Source organism: Lasiosphaeria miniovina (genome assembly GCF_030549165.1).
Source record: "Lasiosphaeria miniovina strain SMH2392-1A chromosome Unknown B0T26scaffold_8, whole genome shotgun sequence".
Taxonomy (NCBI): domain Eukaryota; kingdom Fungi; phylum Ascomycota; class Sordariomycetes; order Sordariales; family Lasiosphaeriaceae; genus Lasiosphaeria; species Lasiosphaeria miniovina.
In genome coordinates, this window is record NW_026848227.1 from 3512965 (window position 1) to 3539834 (window position 26870).

The 26870-nt window shown below is 57.5% G+C and overlaps 5 protein-coding genes and 2 non-coding genes across 7 annotated transcripts; 5 read left to right on the forward strand and 2 right to left on the reverse strand.

Annotated features, from left to right (window-relative positions):
* Positions 1 to 1641: 1641 nt before the first annotated feature.
* B0T26DRAFT_618858 (WD40-repeat-containing domain protein) lies at positions 1642 to 4612 on the forward strand (the record flags this gene model as incomplete). The annotated part of the gene is made up of 3 exons (XM_060436034.1): positions 1642 to 1782; positions 2042 to 2205; positions 2314 to 4612. Coding segments are annotated over 3 exons (2604 nt in total), but the record flags the coding sequence as incomplete, so codon positions are not given.
* A 1704-nt stretch (positions 4613 to 6316) lies between these two features.
* B0T26DRAFT_744573 (thioredoxin-like protein) lies at positions 6317 to 7001 on the reverse strand (the record flags this gene model as incomplete). Its single annotated transcript, XM_060444432.1, has 2 exons — positions 6317 to 6347; positions 6568 to 7001. 2 exons carry the CDS (start codon positions 6999 to 7001, stop codon positions 6317 to 6319), a joined length of 465 nt encoding a protein of 154 aa, XP_060290767.1.
* A 4012-nt stretch (positions 7002 to 11013) lies between these two features.
* B0T26DRAFT_876776 (putative amidoligase) lies at positions 11014 to 12217 on the forward strand. The gene is made up of 2 exons (XM_060448114.1): positions 11014 to 11354; positions 11428 to 12217. The coding sequence occupies exons 1-2, from the start codon at positions 11123 to 11125 to the stop codon at positions 12165 to 12167; spliced, it is 972 nt and encodes a 323-aa protein (XP_060290768.1). The 5' UTR covers positions 11014 to 11122; the 3' UTR covers positions 12168 to 12217.
* A 422-nt stretch (positions 12218 to 12639) lies between these two features.
* B0T26DRAFT_t254 lies at positions 12640 to 12712 on the forward strand. Its single transcript has one exon. It is a non-coding gene; the product is annotated as a tRNA-Lys (tRNA).
* Positions 12713 to 18862: 6150 nt separating this feature from the next.
* Positions 18863 to 21823, reverse strand: B0T26DRAFT_865082 (heterokaryon incompatibility protein-domain-containing protein; the record flags this gene model as incomplete). The annotated part of the gene is made up of 3 exons (XM_060447795.1): positions 18863 to 19253; positions 19382 to 20751; positions 20815 to 21823. 3 exons carry the CDS (start codon positions 21821 to 21823, stop codon positions 18990 to 18992), a joined length of 2643 nt encoding a protein of 880 aa, XP_060290769.1. The 3' UTR covers positions 18863 to 18989.
* A 556-nt stretch (positions 21824 to 22379) lies between these two features.
* Positions 22380 to 22453, forward strand: B0T26DRAFT_t255. Its single transcript has one exon. It is a non-coding gene; the product is annotated as a tRNA-Asn (tRNA).
* Positions 22454 to 22931: 478 nt separating this feature from the next.
* B0T26DRAFT_657139 (uncharacterized protein) lies at positions 22932 to 25305 on the forward strand (the record flags this gene model as incomplete). Its single annotated transcript, XM_060438760.1, has 4 exons — positions 22932 to 23535; positions 23611 to 23998; positions 24102 to 24737; positions 24834 to 25305. 4 exons carry the CDS (start codon positions 22932 to 22934, stop codon positions 25303 to 25305), a joined length of 2100 nt encoding a protein of 699 aa, XP_060290770.1.
* Positions 25306 to 26870: the final 1565 nt, after the last annotated feature.

The following is a 26870-nucleotide window of genomic DNA, read 5'->3' on the forward strand; positions in this document are numbered from 1 at the left end:
TCAGATCGGCATCTCGACCTCGGCGTTTGACGTTTGGTGAGGGGCTCCCGTCCCGTCGAAACGCGATGATGCAATCACAGTGGGCTTCTCGAATCGCCTAGACACCACCCATGCCAACCTCCAACACTCAGAGACGGGAGCTGGAACAGGAAAGAACGAGGGAGGCCCAGGTGGCCCACACGTAATCGCCATCCACAATACGCCCGTCGACTGCCAAACGGACGAAGCGCCAATTCATTCGGCTCCTCCACTTCCTTTGAATTGTTTTCCACTCTTCTCCCTTCTTGGCCTGATTTTCTTCTCTAGACCTCGGCGACACCCCACACGCCCTGCCATTTCGGGCTTTCTCGACGCGCAATGAATGCCCTGACGACCCAGCGACAATCGCAGTGGCAGCCCGCTAAGACAGCCCACTAAATCGCGGCCCCCAGACCCAGCAAAGCGGCCTACCTCCCTACCTTACCATTGGCTAAGCGCTCACCGAATCCTGCAACAACCTCGAAGCGTGGTTCAGCGGCGTGGATGATTCAGAAGGCTAGGCCTAGTTCCAGAGTTCGCATTCGCATTCCTCGTCGGCATCAATCCGAGGCCCGTCGCCGACTTGCGCGACATTTGAGTGGCCACGCGATACCTCGATAGATCAAGAGCCTGGGCGAGGTGGACCTCTTTCCAAACCAGCCATCGTTCGTCGACCAATCCGGCGCGCCCTGGCCGCCTCGCGGTCGCTTACGTCGGCAGTCTCGGAACCCGTTCGTTCTCGCGGGCTTTTGGATCAGCCGCTGACCGCTCGCTTTTCCCCGAAGAGCCTCGCATTCCTTGGCGCATTACTGATACAGGCCCCCCCTCCCCTCCAACACTAACGTGCAACGGCTGTTTGGTGGTCAGCACTCACATGTGCTGTGCGGTGCGAGCTGGGCGTGGGCTTCACAGTGCCGTGATGGGACGATGGCCGGCATTTGGTCTTCAATAAAGCCGGGCTCTGGCAGCCAGCACAGTGATGGCGTCCAGCGGCCCGCTGCCACCAGCTACAACAGGACCCGAAGTACTAGCAGACCCCCTTCGACGTCACCGCAGCCGCTGCCGGTTGGCCCAGATGCCCGAGGTGAGTGGCCCGACGTGCTTTGACTCGTCTCTCCCTTTCGGCCCTTGCTTGCGCCCGTTGTCTCCAGTCGCGGACCGGGATTCGGCCGTCTGTTTGGGCGCTCGGTTCCACCTAATTTACCACTGCCCGCAATTTTCATCCGACTCCATCCGCGTGCTGCACACATCAGATAGATAGAACGACTATTTTCAGGCAATCATTCCCTTCCCAGCCTAGAAGCTGACGCGCATGCATGTTAAGGACCCCCCATCCCCAAAAGGCCAGCCCCAGCGACGCCGCAAATCTTGGCGCCCAGCAAAAGGAACCAGACGAGGCTCTCGCACAACCCCTCGACCCAGGCCCCGACCCCATCGGAGAAAGACGAAGACCGGGGGGGGAAGGGGGAGCTCGACGCGAGGAATGCAGGCGAAGAGACTGCCACCGAGGGCACGAGCACTGCTGCTGTCACAGGCACGAATACCCACTTAGACGCTGCTACTGCCCAAGGCTCTGGCATTGGTGCTAGCTCAGGCGCTGTCGCTGACGTTGGTTTTGTCTCTGGCGGCACAGGCGCAGGCTCTGGAACCGGAACTGGAACTGGGCCCGGGACATCCGGCATTGTTGGGACCTCTCGCGTCGCGCCCCCTATTGCGACGGCCCAATTGCCCTCCCCCAACGCTGCCATCGACCCGTTATCTCAGGTAAGTCGCTAAAGAAGCGAGCGCTTGCTTGCCCCCGTCCAACTCGGTGTCAGCGCCAACATCCCCGCCCTGTGCCCGCCGAGCGCATGACACTTTGAACGGTCGAGGTTCGGCCGGCCCCAGCTATTGGTGCACCTGGCCGGTTGGCGGCCGAGAAGGGGCTAACACAACAATGTCCCGGATTACTTGTCCGGGATTACATTGGTGCCCGATTACCTGATCAAGAGAAAAGTTCCTAACGATATGCCTTGCCCTGCAGCACATTTTCATGAGAACGAACACCGACCACTCCATTCCTCCCCGCTTACGGAATCCCGCCCGATCCGAAAGCCCGATCCAAATGGCTGAAGGGCTTGCCCGACACAGCTCAGACCTCTCGGTAAAACATGCGGCGTTGGCGGGCGATGCGGCCAAGGACAAGAGGTAATGATATATGCATATATATATATACATGCCTGAACTGCGTGCCCCATGCGCCATTGGCTCGCGCATATTGTGGACTCATAGCTGACGCGTCTCGCCCACACCAAGTAGGAGAGGGCCCTCCTTTCTGAGTCGGCTTAGCATGCGCGGCAGCAGAAGGAAGGACGCCGGGGACTTGGATTCGGACTCCGAGATCGGGAGTGAGCTCCGAATGGACGGTGTCAATGCCTCCGTCTTTAGTCAGGCACTGTCCCGCCCCCTCGCTGGCGGCGGTTACGTCCCGATACACAAGGAGCCGCCGAGATACATACGGACGAGAGCCAACAACAAGAAGACGCGGGAGTTCAATCGCATGTTCCTGGCGCAGGAACTGGTGGGAACGAAACCGGTGAAAAAGGACGACGAGACCTCGGCCGACGGGAGCAAGACGCCTGTCATTACGGTCAGCACAGCGACGGCTAGCGGGCGGAAGGCGGCCAAGACGGGTGGCGCCATCTGGGCAACCGAGTTCAGCAAGGATGGGAAATACCTCGCCACTGCCGGGCGCGACCGTGTTGTCCGGATATGGGCCGTCATCTCGACGCCCGAGGAGCGACGGGCGCACGAGGAAGAGGAGCTTGCTAACGGCGGTACTGGAGAGAGGCTTAGTGCGCCTGTATTCCGCAACCAGCCGATCCGAGAGTTCGAGGGGCACACGGGCGAGGTGTTGGACTTGAGCTGGAGCAAAAATAACTTCTTGCTGTCGTCATCCATGGACAAGACGGTCAGGCTGTGGCACATCAGCAGAGCCGAGTGTCTCTGCACGTTTAAGCATAAGGACTTTGTCACTAGGCTGGCATTCCACCCCCGTGACGACCGCTTCTTCCTTGCTGGCTCGCTCGATACCATGCTACGGCTGTGGAGCATCCCAGACAAGGCGATTGCATTCTCGGCGCAGCTGCCCGACCTCGTCACCGCCGTCGGCTTCTCCCCAGACGGCAAGACGGCCATCGCCGGCCTTCTCAACGGGCTCTGTCTGTTCTACGACACCGAGGGCCTAAAGTTTCACACGCAGATACACGTACGGTCGTCGCGCGGCAAGAACGCAAAGGGAAGCAAAATCACAGGCATCCACACCATGGTGATTCCTCCGTCAAGCCCGGGCACCATGGCTTCGCCCAAGGCGCCAAGCGTCACCTCGGTGTCCCGCGCCTCCACCGACATTGCGCGCCAGGGAGAAGTCAGGGTGCTCATCACATCGAACGACAGCCGTATCCGGATATACAATCTGCGCGACAAGTCTCTTGAGGTGAAGCTCAAGGGCCACGACAACGCGTGCAGCCAGATCGCGGCTTCTTTCTCAGACGACGGGAATTATGTCATATGCGGCAGCGAGGACCGCAAGGCATTCATGTGGAACCTCACAGGAAACGATGCCGCGACACAAGACAAAGACAAGTCTCCTTGCGAGTTTTTCGAGGCGCATGGAGACATGGTCACCACAGCGCTGTTTGCGCCAACCAAGACAAGGATGCTCCTGGGCCAGAGCGGCGACCCCATCTATGATCTGTGCAACCCGCCGCCAGTGACGCTGCTCAGTCTTGAAGAAGCGGCCAGCGCGGCGGCCAGCGCGGTGGCGCTAGGTACCGACGCACCACACACGCCGGCGATTTCGGAGGCAGTCACAAACGTCACTAAAGGACCTGAGCCGAGCCCCGCGTACCTGGCGAGATCAACACATTACGACGGCAACATAATTGTCACGACTGACGACATGGGCATAATTAAGGTTTTCCGCCAGGACTGCGCTTATGCCAAGCGCAGACACGACAGCTGGGATACCGGCAGCACCTTCAGCCGCAAGCTGACTACTCACAGCGGTGCCTTCGTTGGGGGAGGCATAGGGCGCAGCGTCAGCGTCCTTACCCGGACAAGCGCTGGCAGCGCCGCGCACAGCAGGAGAGGGTCTCTCAGCCAGTCGATGGGGCCGGTTACGATGGGATCTCCACAGCTCGGCGCCGTCGGCGCAAACTCGGATCGCATCTTGAGCTGGCGCCAGGATATCGAGAACGGAGGCAATCGGCGCACGAGTGCGACAACCACGGGCGAAGGGACGCGCAGTGAGCGCTCTCTGAGCCCGACCAAGGCAACCAGGACTCCCCTCAGTTCCAGCGCCATCAACCTGGCCAGTGACGCAAGAAAGCAACCGTACGGGGGGTCATCGCCGGCCGCGAATCGGATACACAGCACCCTGACAAGTCCGACAGCGAGCGTGTTCAGCACGCCAGAAAAGCTGCCCATGCGGGCCGTGAAAGAGAGGGACAGAAAAGAGATGAAGGAAAAGGAGAAGGACGAAGCCCCGCCAAAGGAGGAAGAAGAGGAGGCGATACCGGGCTTACCCACACCGAGTTTTACCTTTCGCCCTGCTGACGACGACGACGCGCTGCGGCTCGATCCGGCGGGAGCTAGCTACTCCTTCTGGAACCTGAACCGGTGGCGCGGCATGACGGGATTTAGAACCAGCTCGGCCTCGTCGGCCCAGGGACAGGCGGCAGGCCAAGGACACAACGGCAGCGGTGGTAGCCCGGCCTCCAAGTCGCGAAGCCCTCTCGAGGGGTCAAGCGACGAGAGAGAGCCCGACAAGGAGGCGCAGCAACAGGACAAAGCTTCCCGCCGGCAGAGCGCGGGCATGTTCGCGTCGAGACCAGGAGGCGACGACACGACGGCAAGCCGCAGAAAATCCCTTCCTCAGTCCGTGCAGGGCCCCCGGGGCACCGATGAGAACCTTGTACCAAAAATTAGCATCCCTGGCGGCGTCGAGAACCCGGTGCAGTCGCGGCGTGAGGGCTCGCCATACCGCCACCTCTGGAGCCGCGGCAACTCATACGCCAGCCGCCTGAGCTCGGATCTCAGTAGCGAGATCGAGGAGGAGGACGACGGGCCCGAGTCTATTGGCGAGGAGGTCAAGTGCAAAAAGTGCGGCGCCGGCGCGTTCAAGGCTAGGAAGATTGCCGGCCGCCAACGGCTAAGCTGCGGCCGCTGCGGCACCCTCGTCGATGAATGAGACGTTTCTTGCTCCAAGATTTTTAGAAATGCATGATGCCTTTAGATGACGGTGTCGTTGGATCTTCGTCTCAGGCTATGGTGTGAGGCTAGGCTTGTCTTGTAGACCGCGGCTTGGTATAACGCGGCATGGGCGCACTTGGGAGGGGTTGTGTTTGGCATATATAGCATACATAGTCTATCTGACTTGTGGCGCGCGGGCGATCTCGGGAGCTTCGGTTTACTTGGCAACGCTGATAAAGATGATGATGGGTTGGGGGTGGGTGGCTTGGCTTGGCTGGGTTTTGAGTCTTTGGAGTTTTGAGGGATTATGATACCACACAGAGCGCGCATAGCACAGCACACACGAAAATATTTCGCATTGCACTACATACAGCATACGGTATCGGCATACGGGTGGAGTCTTGCTTGTCTCGTTGCCGCGTTGCCGCGTTGCCGCGTTGCCGCGTTGCCGCGTTGCCGCGTTGCCGCGTTGCCGCGTTGCCGCGTTGCACACGAAGCAGGGCAGGTTGGCGAGGAACCGGGGAGTGCAATTATTGTTTATGACAAATAGGACATATACATACTTGCTTATAGGCTTATTCGGTATATATAGGGTTACTTATACATGCTGCAGTAGCACAATGGGCAAAGGCTCAATTAATGCGTGCAAGGTGATTCAGCTTGTCTGTCTACTCGGTGTCAACTTTTCCTGTCAGAAAGTGGGATATTAATTACGTCGTAAACGAGTACACGGGTGGGTAGCTTATTAAAAGAGAGGGATGGAAATGCGTGTCTGCTGCAGGAAAAGGGATGGTCACGTCATAGTCATACTCGAACCAAGAACGATATCATGCAGCCCGCAAGAGCTCCATTATTGGCGGATATCGGGTTAATTTTTTTTTTTGCTATCTTCTTTTCTGGGTTATTTCCGTCGTCTCGCTGTAGGCGCTCGTTTTCGCCCACTTCTCTCGTCACCCTCGTCGCGCTGCATAGGAAAGGGGGAGTCGTTAGCAAGGCGAAGGAGAATCGTGGGCGGACTGTGGGACTTCGAGGGCCATTGTCTGTTGCTTTGCTGATCGTGCTGGACTTAGACCTGGGGGAACGAGTCCTTGCGGAGTCTTATTGGCAAGTAAGCGTTCTAGGTCTGTTTTGTTGGTGAAGAGTTAGCATATCGGACTGGTGGACGGAGTGTTTTGTCTTCTCTCGTCTCGCCTTGCCTCGCCGGCACCGGACAGAAACGACGGGAGAGGGGTAGACTTGCGCCAAGCACGTACCTGCTTGTCTTCAGCTTTCTCCTCAGCCTTCTCGTCTGCCGTAGCCTCGGTCTCGGTCGCAGACTCAGCCTCGGGCTCAACCTCGGCGACACCGACGGTGCGCGCCAGCTTGCCGAGCTCCTCGGCGATGAGCATCAAGTTGCGCGGGTCCGCCCCGCGCAGCAGCGTGACCTTGCCGTCGTCGGTAGCCACAACAGCGGGGCCCTTGGCGCGGCCGCCGACGTCGACGCCGGCGGGCTCGCCGTCCTCGAGGAACAGGAACGACGGCATAGCGCTGATGCCGAACGCCTGCGCCACGTCGCGCGCCTCCTCCACGTCCACCTTGCCAAACGCCAGCGCGCCGGCCACCCCGTGCTTGCCCGCCAGCGTCTTGAAGATGGGCGCGATCGCCTTGCACGGCGGGCACCACTCGGCCCAGAAGTCCAGCACCACGTACTTATTGGCCGCTGTGAGCGCTTTGAGCTCGTCCATGCTGCTGACCGCGACAGGCTCCGTCATTGTTGCGGTGTGTGGGGTTCGTGTCTTGAAGGGCTTGTTTTGTTGCGGGTTTGACGCGACGCGTTGAACGGCGAAAAAAAGAGGGAGGGTCGGTGTTGCTTCCCGCCGAGGTTTCGCTCTTTTGAGATGTTCGGAGGACGCGACCAGGGATGAAGCGATTTCGGACGTGCTCTTGTTCCTGCTGTTCGTTCTTGTTGACTTTGGCGGTGGCAGTCGGCGGCAGTCGGAGGGAACCTACGGGGTTCGAAATGCGCTCGTTGTTTGTTAATAGCTAGCTTTGCTCGCCAGAGCTCTGCGCGTTCAGTCCAATTCGCACGCTGCGATGCTCGTTCTGATTGGTCGTCGCGTGTTTATTAGGTAATCACTTCTGGTCCCTGCGCTCGACCCCGCCTGCCAAAAGCGCACTAGTGCGGGGCGAAGGCGGGGCGCCGAAGACGCGTTTCCCGGGGCGCACTAAGTAGATGGATTGGGGTCAGCCCGATGCGGGTTTGGGCGTTCGTTGGACCGCAGTGTCGGGAAGACGTTTGGACGTTTTTTGTTCCTGCCTCTGCCTGAAACAGCATGTAGGCATGTTTGGTCGAGGACTAGACAGTCAGAACTCGGCCACTCAAATACCTTAGCCTAAGGTTTCCACAATCTGATGTTGCCCTCGCAGCCCTCAACAGCGCGCTGAAATTACGGATTGATGCGCCATGTTGTGCATGACAGGCAGCTGGGCCTCCTGCGGCCGCCTTAACCCCTGTAAGCAGCCCCGACTTGTCGGCGCACTTTCAGGGTCACACTGTCACACAGCAGACACCGGCCAGGGTCGTTGTTTCTTCGCGACAACGTCACCTCCCCGCATACCGGCATGTGACGAATATGGTGGAGGCCCATGAACCGGGTTCTACGGGTTCTGTTGGTTTTGGGCAATGTTGATAACAAGCCGTGTCGCGTAATTATCTTAGTAGTCTAGAACTAGCAGGGAATAAGAAGGCTCGTTGATATCTTTCTTGCAGCCAACAAGGGCCCATAAAACAAGTGAAGATGCAGTTGGCAACAGGAGGTGGCTATTTGATATTGAGGAGATTCACAGAACCAGCTGATGAAAGTGGGTTCATATGCCCGTGAGTCAAGTTCACCAGCTCCGGGTCGGATGTCGCATCGTGATTAGTTCAAGCCGCGTGTTTGGATCGCGTGTCTTCGTCATATTTTGAGTCATTGTGTTGAGTTGGACGTTATTCTTGAGATTTCAAAACATCTCGAGCTCATGGTACGTGGCGAGATAGAACCAAGCCATGAGTGCCGTGGTGTCCCTGGAGAAAATCTGAGGTGTCTAGCTGAGGCCCCGAACATATTGGTCACTCGGTTGTAGTACTTGATTCTCCATCCGAGTCCTGCTGTATCTCAGCTGCCAGGCGATGAGTATCATGTCGTTTATCGTAATTACTCAACTCCCGTCCGTGGTGTCGCTGCGGTTTCCTGGGATCTGAATTCTCCTAGCCCTCAAATCTTGCCCTTGAAGTCGATCTAACAGAAGCAAATGATTCCCATGTCTAATCCGACCAGGCTTCTCAACATGTCCTCAGAGCCTGCTGACATGCCTCTGTCGTCCCAGGTGGTCTCCTGTTGACCCCACGGGTATAATGCCTGTTTGTCTTTGATTCTCGCCCATTTCTTGGCATGTCCCCCAATATGCACTCGAAGCCGGTCCGCCGCCACAGCGCAGCGGGAAGGGAGGGCTGGGTGTTTCACGACAAACGACAATGACGCCGACTCGCCTCTTGCGCCTCGTTCCATTTGTCAAGACAGGAATCCGGGCCAACGCCAGCGCTTCTGTTCGCCGGGCCAGTCGTGATCGGCAAGGGGGCCTGGGATGCAACAGTCGCAGCCGCCAGAGAACAAGAGAGAGTGTGCGCACTGAGCAAGAGAGAGTGTGCGCACTGAACAAGAGAGAGTGTGCACACTGTCCAATCGGCGGCTGTTTCAGCTTGTATTTTTTCTTTCTCTTTCTCTTTTTCTTTTTCTGTTGCCTTTTTCTATTCTTGGCTGCTTGTCTTGCCTTGTTCGAGACTAGGCTTGCTGGAAGAAGCCGAGTAAGTCAGGGTACTTTTGCTTTTCGTCCCAACTCGGGAGGTGCGGCCCCGGTCCCCAAAATCATATTTGCGGGCGATATTGGCGCTTCGTCCACTTCTTGTCGGGGTGCACGTCTGATCGCGAGGCTAAGCCAGTCCGATCATCCCAGCAAACAGCCCTTTTTTTCCCCAGTCGGCGCTTATTAGTCGTCCACGGATTAAGCAAGCACACTTTCTCTCTCGCACACACATGTGCGCACACGCACGCACACACACCCGCATCTTATTCTGTCATTTTCATTTTCATTTTCATTTTCCTTTTCTGTCTGTATCCGACCACCCCACCACCTCCGCCCCCGGCCCCCCTGGGTGGAGGGCTCGGCTGTGCCTCACAAAATTTCCGAGCATTGCCGGCGGGCTGTAATAGGTTCCAGGTAGCGTCCCAAATGAGCGAGCCCTGGCCAGGATGGATGGATCGAGGCAAGCAAACATATGCACGTCTCGCTCTGTTGGGTAGGTAATTACCTAGCCGGGCCGTCCCCCCAAGGCTGTCAGCAACGCACGCACAGCAAGCATCCTCAAGCATCCTGCACGCCGATCCTACATGCACGGCATTGCGAGCTTGGGACCACTGATTGACGAGAAACAATTTCTTGTTTGTTTCCGCTGCCCCCACTTGTTCGCGCCTTGCCCTGCGGCTCTGCGGTGGGTGTACAAGATGCTCGACAGGCCCACTCGGGTGCGGCGAGAGTGCAACGTCCCTTTTTTTTCTTTTTCGGTGAGGGATGTGGTTGGGAAGAGGGGGGTATGGAATTGGGTGTGAGTGAGATGGACAGCCGCCACGCATTGCGTTTGTTTGATTACCCCCTGCACCGTTTCGTCACCCCCTTTTCTGGGCTTTTTTTCTTTTTTTGTTTCCTCGGGGTCACGTCACATCCTAGCCTAGCCACCCAGCCAGCCCCCTAGCCGTGTCAGGCTACACTACATACGTATCTGCCTTACACTGCACCGCACCACCTACGCCGGCCCGGAGGTGTGGATACAGACGAGGGCAGAGGTTACCCACTTCCAGCTACTCTTGTCCTGGTTGGGTTGTGATTCCTACCTCTCACATCACAATCATCACACTCACACAACACCCGACGGCGGCTGTGGTCCGCGGGAGCCACGCTTGCTGGAAGGGCAGGCACTCCCAGTCCAAAACCTCCATCTTAAGCGCCCTCCGCGTCTGCTGCTACCTCGTCTCGTCTCCCCGTGCGAGCTCCGCCGCCGTCACAAACATGTTGCAAGGTCAACGGCTCCCTCCCCCAACAAGCCACCCGGGTGGCTGGCACAGCCAGCGAGACGCTGGAGCCGCTCGAGCTTGCCACTAGTGTATCATTCGCCGTGGCCCGCACTGCCAATGGCTTCTGTCGTCTGAGGTTGGGGGAGCCAGCTCCCACTTTGCGGTCGACGGTGATGGGCCACCAGTCCGGCGACTCGCCCGCCCATCCTTGCCCATCCTGCCTTCACCTTGGGGCAGCAGACGGCACTAGGTCCCGGAGGGACTGCTCGCTCGCCGACTGTCGAGAAACGACTGGTCACCGCGTCGCCGTCGTGCTGGCCTTGTCTGTTGCCGGGAGGCGTCGTGACTCTGCGCGCGGCCAGCCAGGACGACTCGTTGGTACCGCTCTCGCCATGTGAGATGTGACGAGCGAAGCGGCGACTATCCGCCAGAGGATACCGTGGATGTTGTTGTCTAGGTGAAACCGCGGCGGCAACCCCCTTTGCGACGCTGCGAGGATGGAATTGTAGATGGTGGATGGCGAGGGACGGAGACGGCGAGAGATGGAGACGGCGAGTATAAAATGGAATGGACGATGCAGGAATTCAAACACGGATCTCGTCGTCCCAGCACGGAAAGCAGACGGCGATACAGGACAGTCTCTCATCTCACAGACTTGTTGAGCTCCGACGCAGAGCGTATCCACACCGTTGCTCCACCCAGCGTCCCAGCCAGCAAGCGTCCCCTCAGACAGCCTGTTGACAAGCACAAGCCGGACCGGCAAAAGCAGCAACAACTCTACCATGGCCAGCCAGAACGCGTTCCAGTTCGGCGTCGAGATCGAGCTGCTGCTGGGCAGCCGCAAGAAAGCGCACGGCAGCTGGAAGGCGCTGGCCAAGGACCTCAGCAAGCGGCTGGCCAAGGCGGGCGTGGCCAACCACGTCAACGAGGCCAACGACAAGTCGCCCGACAACTACCGCGAGTGGTCCATCGCGCCCGAGGTTACCATCCCGAGCCAGCCGGCCAAGAACCTGTGTTAGTTCACGTCCCCCTTTCTTTACATCCTGCCTCCCAACACATACGAGACTGACAACCCCCCCGCCCGCAGTCGGCCTCGAGCTCGTCAGCCCCGTCTACCCCGTGTACGCCTACTGGGCGGCCGACCTCGACGCCATCTTCGCGACCCTGCGCGCATCCTTCACCCTCACGGCGTCACCGCACTGCTCAACGCACGTGCACGTGAGCCGCGCCGGCGCGCGCGGGCCGCTGTCGGCCACAGACCTAGCCGCGCTAGCCAAAGCCGCGCTGTACTACGAGCCGGCGCTGGACGTGCTGGTGCCGGCAGGCCGCCGCGGCACCGCCGCATACTGGTGCCAGAGCAACCGCGCCAACCCGGCGCTCGCCGGCCGCGGGCTCGCCGAGTGCCTGGCCGTGGTCGACGCTGTGTCTGGCGACGCGCGCGCGGTTGTCGAGGCCGTGAACCTTTTCCCCGCGGGCTCGGCGTATGGCCGCGCTCACGGCAAGCTGAAGGACTTCGTCCGCGGCAAGGTGTACAAGTGGGACTTTACGGGTATGTTGCAGGGCGGCGGCGGCGGTGCGCGGGGCACGGTCGAGTTCCGCCAGGCGCCGGGCAGTTTGGTCGCGGACGATGCTGCCGCGTGGGTTACGCTTGCTGTGGCGTTTGTTGTCGGTGCCACGGCCGTCGGGGCGCGACTGGGCGGTCCTGAGGTTGACGTTACGGGTGGCGCGGGCCCTGATGAGCTGTGGGCGCTGCTGGCTGCTGGTGCTGAGGCGCTGGGCTGGGAGAGTCTTGGTGCCGTCGAGGGGCTGTTTGCGCGCCGGGCTTGATGGGGTTGCCTTGTTGTGATTTGCGGAAATGGCTCGTTTCTTTTCCTTCCGTAGCTTGAAAACTGCGACTACGGCCTTGAGTGTTTGTTGCCATTGCTTGTCAGGCCTCAAAGCTTGTTGACCGCCGAGTTGTCGCCCCATAGCTGTTAGCCTAATTAGGTCTCCATCATCCAGAGTTGTGGCGATATCCACTCGCCCCTTTTGTCTTGCTCAGAATGTTCGCCTAGTTCGATCTCTTCTCCAAATCAGAGTTCAGATTCCAGATCCACAAACACCGTCTAACCCTGTAGGCAAGGTTCATCTCCTTGTCGACCAAGGTTCCCCCCGTACATGAAACCACGCCTTGTGGATCTCCCGTGTCAAGTCTCCACGACGGTTCCGACAAACTCTCCCACGCAGATCCGCTCAACAGGCTCCGTATGTCCCTGGATTCCGCTCACAGTCTGCAACAAAGACAAGCACGATTGTTCAAGCCCGGCTAGCTCAATCGGTAGAGCGTGAGACTCTTAATCTCAAGGTTGTGGGTTCGACCCCCACGTCGGGCTCAATTCCCGTCTGATCCTCTTGTCAGCAACGCATTCTTTTTGTTCCCTTTTCCTCTTTTTTCTTTTTCTCAACTTCTTTATAGCCAACTAGGAAGAAATTTAAGAAATAGTAACGTATAAACCACTAATGGCCATGAGATTTTGGGTAGTTGGCCATTTGCGACTAAATAAATTGCTGGAGATTGCAGCGTCAACTTGCAATCCCAACTAGGAACCTGCTATGGACAGGTTGGTGTGAGGGTGTATCTCACGTATTGGCGAGTGGTCTGGCTCCAGCAAGAACACAAACGAGCACGGAAATGGAGAGTGCTCTAGGCCAAGGTCCTTTGTTAGTATTCTGCTCCTTGGCGGATAAGAGATTATTGCTCGGCCCTGTAAATCTACTTTGATTCAACTGCCAGTAACCCTGGGCGCTATGCTTGCCCCTCGGTGCTCCGAGTATCTTCACCGTCGTAAAGAGAGTAATTACCCCGCTCAGGCAGCATCACACAGATGGATCGGAAGAACTTGCCCCAAGATTCTTGATGTAGCTGAGATAGCAATTCCAGCCGAGTAGATTGTGTTCACGACAATGACTCGCTGTTCCGACGGCACAGACCGAAAGTTGATGAGCTGAACAAACGGCCAAACCATCCAATTTCTCAGCAGAACCGTAGTGTACGACTTCTCTAGCTTGTCTGATGGACTTGTTCCCTCCATTACTGACATGGAGCTCAAGAATGCAAAGAGACTAGTCAGAGCGAAGAGACATTGATCCACCGAGAGGCACGCAAATATCTCGACATTTTGTCCCGGAAGACAACTTTGTGTTGAAGAAACTTGAACCACGTCGAGACGGCAGGATGCTAGATCGCTATTAAGATAAAAGGATCGTTGGGTAAGAGGACGAGGAATCGCTAGGTACCTAAGGTACTTACCTGTACTATAAAATGCCATCCGGGAGTCCTTTCTTCTCAACATATTATTGCTGAGCTATGACATCCACAACCGCAAAGAGAACGGCAGTGTTAATGCCTTGCGTCACGACCGGGCGCGTTGTCAGCTTGTGCTGGTACCTAATTAAAGCTCAACGTCAGCACAGAATAAGAACACGCGCAACGTATTTCGTAATTACCATCTCAGCATGGCGAATCTATTGCCAGCCCAGAAAGCTTGACTGCCGCCGCCGCTGCCGCCGCAGGATAGAGATTCTCCTCAATTTCGCGTCTACCGGCTGCACCGGCACGATTAGTTATTTCGGCACCCAGCTAATTAGCCCAAGAACTGTCTTACCTTCCGCAGCGCTCACACCAGACAAGTTTAAATGACGCATTTTGGAACCATGTCAAGCTCAGGTTCCATGGATAGGTCCCTTGATCTAGAAAACTAACCAACGATGAAGACGTCCTGCTATGGTTCAGGTTCCCATAATTATAATTAGCAACCCTACCATCAGTTGCGACTTTCGTGGCGGCGGGCGAGAGTTGGGAGGGTTTTCTGCACAACAGAGCGAGCCGAAGGCGTTTTCCCCTTATGTCGCACGATACCTACCTGCGCTGCACTATGGCCAATTAATTCAAGCTGTGTGACAGTCCCTTCCTGGCCAACTCGATTAGCCAGTCGCCGTGGCCGTGGGACAGCCCTCCCGGAGACCCAACATATGCTCTCGAGTCCCAACTGCACTTCTTCGTTTTTTGACGGGGGCCAATGTGGCATGCATACATTCGACTCAGCCCATGAAGCGCTTGAGAGGTTCTCAACATTAGTGCAGGATGCATCGTGGCGCTTTTCCACTGCCCAATCGGTATGGGAGATGGTCGAGAGGCAGTGGGGACAGAGAGACATTTATGCAAGTTTCAACCCATCATTAGCGCCGCATGTGGTGTTGTCGTTGCCCGGCTTGTGTGGCCGTCGGCCCTCCAAGACAGCTGTGTCTCTCTACTCGGCAAGCTGTGTATGTGTGTTGGGGGGGCGTAAGTTCATTGATCAGCCCTATTTTGTGTGCCGTTGGCCCAACTATAAGGTAGGTTACCTTTCCGAGCCCAGGTTGACATACTTGTGAGATGGAATCACGAATTCGCCTGAAAGTTCCACCTCACAAACACTCGTAGAAAGGCTGCCACAGCCCAGATTCCAGTGGACTTCATTTTCTCAGACAGCGAAAGGGATCATCTGAAGCTGTCCTTGGCGAAAGTCACCGTAAAATCGATGGTTGAAGAAGACTGAATGTGAGGAGCCTCGGGGATTCTGGGTCTGAATTACGATCGTCTAGGTACGTGTAAGATCCAAACCCCGCCCGAAGCGCGCCTAAGTCAGGGTTCGGCCGTGTCTGGCCCAGATTTCTCGCTTCTCACTTGCGAATGAATTCAGCAAGTATCACTTAGATTCTCTGACAAATCACGACAGCCATTTAGCCACTGGATCGATGCTCAACCCTCCAACAGACCCTTAAAAACCTCATGATCCTTCACATCTAATGTCGCACGGCCGAGAGAACTATGTACGCTAGACGAACTACATTGTCCTTCTCCCTATCGGTCCGATGTGAACAGGATGGTGCTTGGTCGACCCCCTGAAGTCAAACCTGTCTTCCACCTATAGGTCGTAGAGGTAGTGCTCCCTAGTCTCCTTCCCTTTCCCACAGTGCAAAGTGAATTCCCAGCCAGCTTTTCCCTCGGTTAGGTCAGGTCCATCCACAGGAAAATTTCAAGCCCTTCGACAGAAGGGAAGTCTCTGTTGCGGCGAAAGTGGCCGGACGGCCTCACCCGCATCCCCTACAAACCTTTCTGACCACGGGCAATAGTACGGCTTCCTCGCTCTATTGCGAACCCAAAACCGTTAGTGCTATAGCCTAGAATAACGCTGGCCACGCGCTATGGAATCAACGTATCGGTCGAATCGCCATTATAGAATGGTGGCCTCGATGGATTCGATGGATTGGCGCGATGGTTGGGACGCTTGAAGCTAGGACGGATTCTGTGACAGAACCCGCCCGTCACCAGTGCACCCCAAATTGCTGCAAAATTCCATGCTGCACTTTCCGCTCAATTAGGGTGACAGGGCGAAGTGGAGGAGCTTAGAACGAGAACCTCTAGCCACGTCGTTAGTATTAGCACTCTGGAGTTTTCACTCCCCAGCCCCCCTCCCAAGCTTCAGCTACAGTCGTGGAGCGTTACTGTCGGGGACCAGGACTTAGGTTTGCATGCCTGCTCAAGTCCCCTTCGCGGCCCAGATTTGTCCGTAAAAGGAAAATGCTTGGGTAATTAACGTGAACTAATGTAGATAGCTCGTGGTACAAAATACACTCCTACCAATCTTTTACCAGGGCCTCAGTTTGGCTATCCACTACCCCGAATATTTGTCATATTTACTTTGTCAGGTCAACTACCTACTAATAAGTTTGTTTACTGATTCTACACGTCATATGATGACGCATTACCTTTACATTGTTGCCATGAGCTACGCGTCATTTTATGAGACAGGAGAAAAAAGCTAAAGCTAAGCCGCTAAGAAAGCGCGGTGTTTTTTTTAGTGTTCTTTCGGTTTCCTACGCGGTTAGCTATAACGGGAAAATTGTACAAGGAAAGGGTTATAGGATAATTATACTATTAAACTAGCTTACTTCCTCCCGTACCGTCGTTAGAACCTCTCTTACCTATTCTCCACTACAAACCTTTCACCACAAACGGACCAGGACCCACCTCCTAATCGTACCAAGTGTTGGATTGTAACACATACGAACACGTTCTGAAAGCTTCTTACGGCATTCACCCCTTCCCTACCGTCTCTTAACGTTGCTTCGTCGCGTTAACGCCATCTCGTCGATGAAAGCTGCTCTGACAAGACCATGTGTAACGGTGAGCCGTTACGCCAGCAAACGAAACAGATACCTGTTGCCTGGCTCTCTGGGCAACAGCAACTATAACCAACCCCACAACACCATGTAGAGAGCACGAATAGTAGATATAACATTTGAATTGACGGTGCAAAGTCTATGTTTTGGGCTACCAAGCTACAAATTTGGACAACCCAGATTTGGTCTCCTCGTTCGGAGCCGGGAAATCGGCCTAGAAATTAAGCGCGGGCCGTCATCTGGGCCCTCCGTTGAAACGACCGGGTAAATTTGCCTTCACCGCTCGAAAGCTCACCCCTTGCCTAAGTTGTACAGCCCGCCGTTTAAATCGCCACTTTCCTAACTTGCCGGCTCGCCGTTTTCAGCTTCACCGCTTTCAGGTGCTCTCTAAGCCCTTCGTCTTAGATTTAGCTTAAATAGACCTAACACTCGTAGGCAGAAGTGACAGGTAAATCGGTTCTAGCGATAAGAGTACGCTTTTAGTCGGCTATAAGTAATCCTTGGTTATTATAATATCTTTATTTGCTATCCTGACTCTCCTTGATTTACGTTTTGCCTCGGGATATCCTTCAACGCCGTGGACAAACTCAATCTCAAAGGCCGAGTCAAGACAAATGTCCCTTCCAAAAGCGACACGTCAGGTGTCAGGAAGGTTGTAGCCGTGCCTGAAGATAGCACTCGATCCAAAGTCATTTACGCTGCAGTCAGAAAGTCGCTAGAACTTGCTAGATTCCCGGCGACGGTTAAGGCTATGGCGATAGCTCTCCACGCTCATCAAGAAAGGATGGGACTAGCAAAAGCAGGCGAAACCACAGAGAGCTATGCTCAGCACACCAGGAACTGAATCGTGTCACTTTCTGATAGTCATGTCGATATCTTGATAACCTCTCTTACCTATTCTATGTGCCATGACGAAAGCCCACAAGGGAAAATCCACCGGCAACGGTCTCGACCTGTGGAAGGCAGAGAAACCGAGCGGTACCAAGATATGCGTGAATAAAAACGTAAGTACAAATACACCCTAAAACCGCTGGCGCAGGCTACGTCATTAGTCAAATGACCCACGACTGACTCGACTGGTCAGTTTACAGTGCGACAAAAGCTTTTTTGACCTGGCAGAGTGCTCCCAACAACACCCCGGAGGAGAAAAAGGCAAAAGAGAAACTGTGGGGAGCTTATTGCCACGCACTCGGCATACTGATTGTGACAATGTTTTACGAAATGGGTCACCTTTTGGATGCTCTTCGCTCCAAAGACCTAGGACGGCACTTTAACAACGCCTCACATCACCGGGCTCGACAGGACGAAGCCCGAAGCCGGGTTCTACCTCAAGGAAAAGCTTTTCGGCGGTGAGATGATGTTGTGGGAAAGGCGAAGGGGTTGAAGGACGAATATTCCATGTTGGTGATGTGCAAGAGAAAGGCCGGCGTACCAACATACTACGTGCTAAAGGGAAGTTATATGGACAGGATGATGAAACGCAAACCAGGCAAGTATCATCCCTAATTCGCTGCACTAACTGGGTTCCTACTCAAACGCTAACAACAAAGTCTTACTTCCTGTGTTTAGGAGAGCTCTTGGAACTGCCATACGCAATTGACCTGGAGCAGGGAATATCCGAAGCCGACCGCATCAAGGCAGTATGGGAGAAGTGGCGGGTAGTTCGCAGGGACAACCCTCTCTCAAACCCGTCGTCGGTGAAACCTGGTAATTCTTCTCAGGGAGAGTCTTCGGGCGGAGAGTAACTAGCGGCCATTGGATCATCAGCAAGTTGCATCGAATCTGCAATAGACTCGCCGGCCAAGAATCTGAGCACTCACCTTTCTACTTTGTACGACATTAAACCCTTCATCCCCAGGTTTGATATCTCGGGGTGTCTTCGACTTTCAACTATTCGCTCACTGGTTTCCTTTTGTTGGGAAACAAACTGGTCGTCTGTGAGAAGGCTTCGCAAGCACTCATACATACCAGATACCAAATATATGACCCTTTCAGGGAGACGTATAGCTATAGCCGGCTTTAGCGTTTGCCTTATTTCGCTGGCCAGATACGAACCTGCCTTAGATAGGTGCGGTATTTTACTTTTACTGGATAAAAGAAACCAAGTCCGACTGGGCCAGTCCCGCTCCAGAATCACACCTTTCATTGCTCGTGATAGTTAGTCTCTTGGTGATTACTAGGTAGTCTATTGTTGTTAGAGTTCTCTCATGCTTTGGAGCGTAGTGAGCGGCCCGCGCAGTGACGTTTGGAGGGCCGCCAGAGGCAAAAGATGAGGGAATGGGCCGTTCAGCTCTTCATCTAGAAATCGAACAATTTACGTCGAGGTTGAGATGATCAAGCAATTCAAAGAGCCAGAGCGGAGGACTCGCTTCCATATCCGATTGTGCATTTGCATGTGCTACCTAACCATGTTTCTTGAATGACTTCGGGTTCGCCAGTGGCGCTTCAGACCAGAGTTATCCGCCGCGGAACCAGCTTTTCGAACTGGGCCTCGAGGTCGCTCCCCGCCAACGCACGATCAAGCGCGTAAAGTCTTTCGAGCGGGTCGCCCGAGCCGAGATCAATGTCGGCTCTAGGCTGGACTGCTTCCTCGTCCCCGACGCTGTCCATGTCCGATTCCTCAAGTTTCTTGGAAATGTCTTCTGCCTCGCGATCATCAACCTCGACCCCCGCGTCTTCGTCCACCGACTCCACCCCCTCGTCCACTGACTCCACCCCCTCGTCCACCGACTCCACCCCCTCGTCCACCCCCTCGTCCACCCCCTCGTCCACCCCTCGTCCACCCCCTCGTCCATCGACTCCACCCCCTCATCCACCGACTCCACCCCCTCGTCCACGCCTTCATGGCTCGTCTTCAAAGCCCGCTCCAAGCCGTCCCAGCCAGCGCTCTCCCCCCCCACCACCCCCCTGTACCTGTACTTGATCCGCCGGCAATGCGCGCCGTACACACGCAGCACGCCGACACGCCGGAACGTATCTCCGTCGCCACCCGCGACGGCCTCGACAAGCAGCCCGCTCAGCGCGAGCGGGCTCGAGCCGTCCGCAGGGCTCGCGCACAGCGGCAGGAACCACCCCGCGACGGCCTCAGGCCGACCACCCTCAGGCCGACCACCCTCATCTTCGTCCTCGGCTGCGTCAAACGAGTAGTCGAACGCGTCCGATAGGATACTGCCGATGACAGCCTCTTCCTCCCCGCCGTCGCCCAGTACGCGCAGCTTGTGGTACTTGCCACCGCCGATGGCCATCATGTACCACGGCTTGACCTCGTAGTCGGGCCGCACCTCGACGCGCCGCATGTAGCACCGCAGCAAGAGCGACGCGCTGTTCAGCGACCCCGTCGGCACGCTGGGGAGCACCGGGTCAGCTGCCGCGGCAAGGACCTCGACGATGTCGTGCAATGTGGTGCTGTCACTGGCCGCTGGCGAGACGGCGCCAGCCATGGACAGCCACGACCACGACGGCGCGACATAACCCTCGCCGTCCGGCAGCCGCCCCGCACCGCCGGCCGACTCCCACAGCAGAGCGCCCGGCAAGGTCGACCGCCACAGGCCGGCCAGATACATATTGCCCGGGAGGGCGGCGGAAAATTCTTTCGCCAGACCAGACAGCGCCACGGGCTTGTCGCGCGCGAAGCTGAACGTGGTGCCCGAGTACTCGCGGCACAGCGCGGCCCAGGCCGCATGCACCGCGCCGGGCGCGCTGGCCGCGAGGTCCGTCTGCGCCTGAAACTTGGGCTTGCCACCAAAGACTGCGGCAGCACTGAACAGCCCGCCGCCAGGGAACGTCTCGCTCGCGAAATGCGGCACTCGCGCACAGCACTCCCACACCAGCTCGTGCGACGTGAAGTGCAGCACGCGGCGGGCCAGCTGTCGCTCCTGGAACACCCAGCCGCGGCGGGCCAGCGGGGCCGCCGCCACGCCCTCGAACACGGCGCGCGCGTCGGGCGTGAGGCACCACCATCCGTCACTGTCACTGTCGCTGCCACCGCCCCCGTCACCGCTACCGGGGAGGGGCAGACGCACGAGCATCGGCAGCACGGCCAGCGGGTCGCGGTTGCGGAAACACCCGAAGCGCGCGTCGGGCGAGTCGTCGGCCGCGATGTTGAGCAGCGCCGCCCGGTACACGCCGTGCATGGTGGCGGCCTCGCGCTGCCAGTCGGCCGCGCTGTCCTGCACGATGCACAGCGAGTCGATCCATAGCCAGCGCACTTTGCCGTCGTCAGCATCCATCTGTTTTCTTGGCCGGCCAGAGTTGAGACGAGGTTACCTACCGTCGAACCACGTCGCAATCTCCACGGCGTCCTGGAACGTCTGCGGCAGCCGTGCCACCGCGATGCCCGCGACCAGCCTCTCGGCCAGGTTGCCCTCGGTCAGCACGGGCAGCCCTGCCGAGCCGCCGCCCCACGCGCCCCAGCAGTGGCTCAGCGTCACATACCGGCGGGCCTCGGGTGACGCGAACTCGCCGGGGGACTCCAGTGGCGCGACCAGCCTGAGCGCGCCCGTCTGCGCGGCCGCCGCCACGTCCAGCAGGCGCGTCGGCAGTCTCCCCTCACCTGACGAGGGCCGGTCATTGCACTGGCCGTGCGCGCCGTCCGCGCCGGCCTGGCACCGCGCGAGCCACTGCAGCGCGTGGGCGCGGGTCTGCGGCGAGTCGGTGCTCGCGTGGCGCTCCAGCACGCGCTGCGAGTCGGTGACGCCCAGCGCGGCGTTGACGAGCGGGTCCGGCGCCCGCAGCCGCAGCGTCAGGATGTTCCAGTAGTTCTCCTCCGACCGGGCGTGGCCGCGGTGCGTGAGCGCAAAGTGCAGGCGCGCGACCTTGGGAGCCGTGTCGTCCGAGGGCTGCTGCCAGCACATCTCAATGTTGGATCCGTTGATCGACGCCATGGCCACCCGCTTGACGCGCAGCGTGGCCATGAGCTGCACGCACAGGTGGCACCGCGCCGTGTCGCCATCCTGTAGTGTCGTGGCGCCCGCGTGGACGAGGCAGGCTGCCGGGAGCTTGTCGGCGGCCGTCAGCTTGTCGGCGGCCGTCTTAATTTGCGATGGCGGCAGATTGGAGAGGTAGAAGGCAAAGTACTCGAGCGCGCTGCGGCAGGCCGCGCAGAGGCTGCCGATGCTCGACTCGATGGGCGCGCGGTGGGCGGGGTCCCGCTCGGCGGGCGGCGGCTGCAGCACGAAGAGCGTTACGTCGTCGTCGTCGGCCGCTGAGGGGTTGATGAGCACAAATGTCTCGATCTTGTCGTTCAGCTGTGCGATTTCGCTCGTCTTGAGGAGAGCCATTTTGCAATTTACTTCTTAATGGCGTTGAATTTGTCCCTTCCGAGGAATTCTATGGTGAGGAGTTCAGACAGCGTAAAGTCTGGACTGTCGGGCTTGGCTGCCTGGTGTTCAGTGGATGCCTAACCACTCAGAGCCTTTTACGACCTGCTCAGATGACAGGTGGTCAGCATGTGCGGGGTTAACTGCTTATGAGTTTATTGGCCTGCGGTAAACAATCCCTTGATTTGGCTCGGCGTTGACTTGTCGGTCAAAGCGACTTCAGCCCCGCGCTTGAAAACACGGGGTGGTGGTGTGGTGGTTCAATTCCCCGATGATATTCTCACGGATTCTTGAGGAAGAAGAAAAAAAAGCTACGCGTGTGAGAAAGTGTGTTCAGCCCGGGCTATAAGCAAATCCAACCGAGCAATAAAATGTTCATGCTGCCCAACTTTAAATCTGGCCGCCATGCCAGACCCACGATGTCGGCCCACCGCAACCCACCGGACCGAGAAGGTTAACAACCCCCAATACGGATTCAGAACAGCATCAAGCACCGAGACTTGAGCATCAATCCACATCCCTCGTGGCGCAATTGGCTAGCGCGTCAGACTGTTAATCTGGAGGCTGTTGGTTCGACCCCAACCGAGGGAGTCAATGGTCGTTGTGATAGCCTGGGTGAATTGGCTATTGAGTCTCTTCTTTTTGCATCGAGTCTCTTTGTGAAGTGAACAAGGCGCTAAAGTGGCCTAGCTAGCGCTACCCGTGCACGTTCTAGGCACGCCAGGCAACAAGGCACAAACTGGCTGGCACTTGTCGGTGAGGAAGGAAGGCTCGACGTCGTCGCCATACAGACAGGCAGGTCCGGCCCTGCATCAGGTCGCACTACTCTTTCCAATTTTGGACCGATTTCTCAACATTTGTCCCTTCAATCACGTAACATTCTTCCAAGTTTGACTGCCCCCTCCCACGTGCCGTCGCATTCCAACTGCCAATTCCATTTCCATTTGTCCTTCACCGCCAACCCCAGTTCTCACCACTCCACTGCGCCAACCCCAGTTCTCACCACTTCACTGCGCCAACTCCAGTTCTCACCACTCCACTGCAAACTGCCGGGCAGCATTCCGTCGCCATGTCGTACCCCGGAGTGCAACTGCCGTTGCGCTACTTCCCCCAGGGGGATCCCTATGCGTACCCGTCTCAACCTTCGGATCATCAATTGTATCGCAGGGGCGCGCACCCGCACTGCGTCAACTCCACGTCGGACCTGCTGATGGTGCGCGAGGTGGCCATGATGATTCTCATGGAGCGCCTCACCGACAAGCCCGACTGGCACAAGAAGATCTTTGACAAGGCCATTATCGACAAGTGGCGCGACGAGACCCTCACCCAGCCCGAGGACGCCCTCTACGCCCGCATTGTCGACGGCAAGGACACCACCAAGATCCCCAAGCCGCGCTGCCGCATCATGTCTCCCGCCTGCTTCGACTATTGCATCCAGGAGCTGAGATGCAAGGCCGCCTTCTTCAAGCAGACGGGCCTGGTCTACACTCTCAACACGCGCGAGAACAACATCATCAAGTCCGACACTGTCGTTTCCGCCGACGTGCACAGTGCCCTTCGCGCCGCCTTTGGCAAGCTGCGTGCCGCCCAGGCTGCCGACCCGGACTGGCATCCCTGGACCAACGAAGTCGTCCTGGACCTGGTGCACCCTTCGTTGTATCCGTTTGTCTACGGTAATTGACTGGCTGCAGCTCTCCTCTCACCACGCTTTCGAGGCTAACTACCGGCACCCGTCTTGCGACCGCTAGGCCAAACTAAATTCATCCCGGACGAGGCCGTCGGCGTCGTAGATGCCGTCGACAAGTGGGCTAACAAGGGCGAGCCTGTTTCGAAAACACCACCCGTTGATTCCTCGCTTGCCGGCTGGCGCGGCATCCCCGATAGCTTCTGGTCTGACACCTACCAGTGGCTGCCTGCCAATCTCGCCTTCAACCCGGACGGCACCGTCAGATTCACGAGCTACATCAACAACCTGCACCCCAAGCGCCACGCCGAAATCTACCGCGTTATTGAGAAGCTCGTCGATATTGCCGTCCCGGCCTGGGAGTGTGCTCTGACCGGCGGGGTTCAGTTCAACGACGCGTACGACATGAAGGGCTCGCCCGTGTCTCGGTTTGGCCAACCGCCCGAGGCTTGGTACGTGGACACCCCGCTGAATTTCTCGGGCCATGAGAGATTCAAGTATCCATCACATCCTAACCCAACTTCCTCCCGGCTAACCCAACTTCCTCCTGGCTAGGGACGAAGACACCGACTCGCCTTCCTTCTGGGAACCACTCGATCCCCAGCTTCTCGCGGCCACCGAGAAGCAGAATGGCCCCTTGCCGTTTAACGATTACGAACTGAGTAACTGCATCAAGTACGGCAACTTCCCCGAGGGATCGAGTGACCAGGAAATAAGGGAGCGGGTAATAGCTCAGCTGAAGTGGAGGGGTATTCGCGATCCCGTCCTCACGGAGCCCATTGACTTTTCTCCCCTCGAGTACTCGTGCAGGGACAGGCTCGGCCAAAAGTTCAAGGAGACGGGGCTTCAGGTCATCGTCAAGATGGCCACCGTTGAGCTGACGCCCGACAAGCCCGAGTTCCCGGTGGGCGGCTGGCACATTGAAGGCATGATGAACGAGCACATCGCCGCCACCGCCCTCTACTACCTCGACTCGGAAAACGTGACGACGAGCTCCCTGTCCTTCCGCATGCAGACCGACGAGGATCAGGAGGAGCTGGTTGAGCGCACCGCCCAGGATGACTACGAATACTACGAGCGCCTCTTTGGCACTTCCCTAGGCCCAGGAAGAGGGCCCCCCGGCCTCTGCCTCCAGAACTACGGCGACGTTGAGACGTGCCAGGGACGGCTCCTCGCGTTTCCCAATGTCTTGTGAGTGGCCCCTGTCACGGCTCCTGCCATGCAGAACTCCTCCCAGAAGATTAGAGAAGCTAACAGCCTGGCTCGTCACCCGGCTGTGGCCATCAGCCAGCACCGCGTGTCGTCCTTCGAGCTAGAGGATCCTACCAAGCCGGGCCACCGCAGCTTCATTGCGCTGTGGCTTGTGGACCCGCACCAGCGCATCATTTCGACGGCCAACGTGCCGCCGCAGCAGCTCGACTGGTGGGCCAAGGCCGTTTTCGGGAGCTCTGGCACTGCCGCTGGCGAGCCCCAGTCGCCCGTCAAAGGCCAGATACCGCCCGAGGTGCTCCAGATCCTGCTCGAGCAGGGCGTTGGCAAGGGTCTTAAGCTGTCGGGCCACATCCTGAGCAGCCTGCACGGCCGCCTCCCGGCCGAGGTCGTAGATATGGTGCGCGCCGAGGGCAAGCTGGCCGAGGGCCTGATGACGCTCGATGAGGCCAGGCAGCACCGCGTCGCGCTCATGGAGGAGCGCAGCCACTTCCACCAGCGGAGCGAAGGCGAGTGGAACAATACTGAATACTCCTTCTGCGAGCACTGAATAGCGCGAGCCATTGTCGAGTATAGGACCGCTTTTCTTTTCTTTCTCTGTTTGAAGTTGCCATCAACAACTGCCGCTCCTTACTCTACGCCCCATCCCATGCCACATCACACCACCACATGGTTGGCTTCAGCCAATCAGCACGGCTCCTCTGATTTCACTTCAAAAGCTAGATGTTTTAGCCAGATTCGTACGCTCATACATCGCGATTTACAATACTTCAAGAGCCTAGCCGCCTGAGCCGCAGCATGCGGATAATAAATCACCTCGCTGCCTTCAGCTCCTGCAGTTAGCTCACTCCGACGGCATGGACAAATTACCACAGGGAACTCCCGCTACAATGCCGGGGGCAAGAGCCTCCTCGCAAGTTGCTGCATCCCGGCGAGGTACTTAGACTACGCCTCGCGATGGCTTCCAATTCCACTGCACCAGGCCAACCAAGGATGCACGTGCTGGGGGTTCCTCGTTATGTCTGGCAACCGCAACATGTTTGCTTCTCTTTTCAGTCTCTCAGCTTGCCATCTATAAGCCCCGTCAACCTCATTTTTCGGGGTCTCGAGCGTTGCACTGCATCTTGGGGTTTGCATATGCAGGGAGCGGATTTCATATCACATGCAGCCACGAGGGGAGACCCGCAAAACAGCAGAGACAAAGAGGTTCGGGGCTCGGGATCCGTACGATCAGACGTGGACTGGTTTGCGAAGTGAGGGTCTGAGAAAATGGCGTAGGTAATTACTGCCATCCAATTTGGCAGAAGAGCCTCAATAATCCGCCAGGGCTGGATCTTACCATGTAACGTCGAGGGTCCGCCCTCGACATCGCCCCATACATTCGTGCTCGCGCCGCGCCGTAGGTGTGGCATACACTCCCTCTTACGCGCCGTATATTGGCATCCCCGGCGCCCCCAGCTGCCACCTTTCGCCCTCTAGCCAATGCGTTTCATCTCTTCTCCTGTATGCGGGGAGGCAAACAAATATGGGCTCCTACCCAAGAACCGTCGGATTCAGGACGTGGTCACCAAGATGCCCGTCTTGGCCCAGTGCAATGTGCGCGGCACTCGGGCTTGGCCGAAGCAGAGTGTGTGTTCCATGTTCAGCTGGTGACTTGTCGACGCCACGCAGCCGGCCGTGCCCGTTGTTTGCTAGGCTGCGATTAATCGATTGTGTGCAAGTGCGGAGCAAGCCCACCCGATAGATTGCCCGCCGCTGTCCGACGGAAATCGCGGGGAAATTGGGGCTAGCCAACGGCGCTGCAGGCGAAGTTGATTCACCTGGCGCCAGCAGGTCTGGCGTTCTCGTTGAGACATATTTGCCTGCCGTGCTACCCGGACCGACGACTGACACCCGAATGGGCTCTAGACCTGCGTCTGCCTGCTCAGCTCCAGCGCCAAGACAGCGGGGACCCGACGTCGTACCGGCCTTGTCCTCTTCATGTCCACCGCCAAGCAGGGGCGGCGAAGTCTAGCGAGACTAGGCGCTGTGGTGTGACGCGGTCCCCGACGTTGGGGTTGCAGTGTGGCGTCAATACATGGCGCGGAGAGGGTGCAGCGCGGCGGCCCGTCACCC

Excerpts from the sequence above, each read along its gene's own strand:
- B0T26DRAFT_876776 (XM_060448114.1), top strand. The coding sequence starts at position 11,123 with ATGGCCAGCCAGAACGCGTTCCAGTTCGGCGTCGAGATCGAGCTGCTG. Across the intron at positions 11,355-11,427 it reads CCAGCCGGCCAAGAACCTGT|TCGGCCTCGAGCTCGTCAGC; the intron begins GTTAGTTCACGT and ends CCCCGCCCGCAG.